The 2,290-nt window shown below is 31.0% G+C and overlaps 1 protein-coding gene across 1 annotated transcript; it reads right to left on the reverse strand.

Moving 5' to 3' along the window:
* Positions 1–364: 364 nt before the first annotated feature.
* Positions 365–1,691, reverse strand: LOC126739052 (uncharacterized). The gene is made up of 2 exons (XM_050444572.1): positions 1,591–1,691; positions 365–1,453 (listed from the first exon to the last, which is right to left on the reverse strand). The coding sequence occupies exons 1-2, from the start codon at positions 1,624–1,626 to the stop codon at positions 464–466; spliced, it is 1,026 nt and encodes a 341-aa protein (XP_050300529.1). The 5' UTR covers positions 1,627–1,691; the 3' UTR covers positions 365–463.
* Between the last annotated feature and the right edge of the window lie 599 nt (positions 1,692–2,290).

The raw sequence follows: 2,290 nt of genomic DNA on the forward strand, positions 1-2,290 counted from the left end.
AGGTATAAGCACTTACCCTACTTTGCCTTGGTATTAAGGTCATGAAAAAATAGATAAGAACTGGTAAACTAGTGTATACTTATACACTAAATTTGAAGAAATGGGAAGATATTGGGTTTTAAATTAAAGAACGTGAAAATATACAAATTTTTAATATAAACTTGCTGGAACTTAAAATTAATTTTCACAGAAAAGATTTTTATAAAAACTAAAAAAAAATAAAAATATAAAAAAAACAAAAAACATAACTCTTTAAACAGAATTGTTAAAATAATAAAAAAAAAACTCTTAGGTTCAAGGTTTTAAAACCTAACCGTATTTGTATATTTAGAATTTGTACCAATAATATCGATTTAATTAACAAAATAGGTGTAAAGTATATAAATACGGTTTTTTTTAATAAGGAACCAAAAAAGGGAACTAAAAAAATATATTCTTGGTAGCGTAAGAAAGATAGAAATTTTTAAAAAGAAAGATATATTTCATTATAGTCTTTGTATAAATCCCTTATAGACAATTCAGCTGGCAGGTACTTTCTATTTGGCCCGTGTGCTCTTCTATAATGTGATGGTTTGCGATTATAGGAATTTATATGGTCTTTAATTGGAGTTTTGCTTTTTTTATTTGGTGGAGACCATTTTTCTCTTTGGTCTGCTAATAAGGGAGTTGCTATTTGTGTACCATGAAGATCCTTATTCTTTTTTAATATATAGTTTACCACCATCGTACTTTTGTACCCCAAAGTTGTCATAAAAAATTTTTGGCATACCTTTACCTGCTCGTCTTCACCGTTTGCGTTAATTTTCGGCAAGGTATATGTTCGAGAAAAATTTCTACGACTTTCCAGACGCTTACGTTTCGCTTTATTTTCGTGAATTTGCTTATAAAGCCACATCGTTTGTAAATCCTTATCTAATGACCAAAATCGTGTATGCAAGTCTTTTCTTTTATCTGAATCGAATGCATTAAGGCATTTTTTAGTCTTGCAGTTGCAGGTGGGAGGCCCGATAGGATGTTTATTCTTATTTCTTATAACTTTTTCTTTTGAAGTACGTGGTCGCTTTTTATTCAATATTTCGAGTCTATTTTCTTTTACATCTGATTCTGTATCCTCTTGACTATCAGCTTCACCGATCTCTTCTATGTTATCACCTGTCTCTTCTATATTATTAAAAGTCACATCTCGTACTTCTAAATCTGAGTCACTATCCATATTGATATTCTGTTGTTCCTCCCTCGAGAGTATATAATCCGGATCTGCAATATCATCATCCTTGTCCTCAGGATCAAACAGCAGACGACAGGGAGGAGACGCTTCTCTATCATTTTCAATACACAAGCTTGAATTTTTCTCTTGTGAAAACACAAAATTAACCAATAACTCTACATTGGGAAGGCTTGATTTGTTTAAGTCAGAGCTTGTGTTTGATATATCGGCAAGAACATTTTCGTCCTAAAATTGAAAGAGCTAATGTTCATTTAGGCCAAGATAGAAACATTAACTGTTGGATAGCCAAAAAAAGGCCTTTTTAGTTTCGTATATCAGGTCACATATTTTTATATCCGGTAAAAAATATTAGACCTACCTACCATCGCGATCAAAAAAACTGGGACAAAAACCAACATTATAGACTATTTTTTGAAGGTAACTGTTCAACTGACACGAAACGTCAAACTTCTTTAAATCCCAGTTTAACCTATTTCTTATCTTAACCAAAAAGTAAAGTTTTGGCAAACATTTGACACAAAAAATTAAAAAATAGTCCAGGAGATCTTATAAGGTGTCCCAGTTTTTTTTTATCGCGATGGTACATAAAATGTACAGATTTATAACAGTATATTTCCTAACTAGTGCTGAAAGTCTTACTTTGGTGCACGCGATTGCACTTGGCTGAACGATGTGAAACATAAAGGTGATCATCTAATCACGTGCGAAAAAAATACCTTTAGCACGTGTTAAAACGCTATTTTTTCTATAAGCGTAAGCAAAAACATAAAAACAAAATTTTATTTAATACTAAACACAATAAAACAAGAATATTGTCATCAACTTGATAAGTCAAACAGATTGATTCACTCAAAAAATTAATAAAAATATATGATGCCAATTTTAGACATTTTAATTTTTCGCACTAGTGCGGAAAGTCACACTTTCAAAACAAAAATGCGCGCGGAAAATTGACACTTTCCGAACGATCGCAGAAAGAATATATATTTTACCCAAATTATATAAAAACATTCTTAATTGAAAATAACTCAAAAGGGTTTTAGATTTTTAGTAGGTACTTTG

The sequence above is a fragment of the Anthonomus grandis genome, chromosome 8 (assembly GCF_022605725.1).
Source record: "Anthonomus grandis grandis chromosome 8, icAntGran1.3, whole genome shotgun sequence".
NCBI lineage: Eukaryota > Metazoa > Arthropoda > Insecta > Coleoptera > Curculionidae > Anthonomus > Anthonomus grandis.

What these genes read in the sequence shown, in the direction of transcription:
- LOC126739052 (XM_050444572.1), bottom strand. Translation starts at nt 1,626, where the DNA reads ATGTTGGTTTTTGTCCCAGTTTTTTTGATCGCGATG. An exon ending in CAGTTTTTTTGATCGCGATG is followed by an intron (nt 1,454 to 1,590) that starts GTAGGTAGGTCT and finishes TTTCAATTTTAG; the next exon opens with GACGAAAATGTTCTTGCCGA.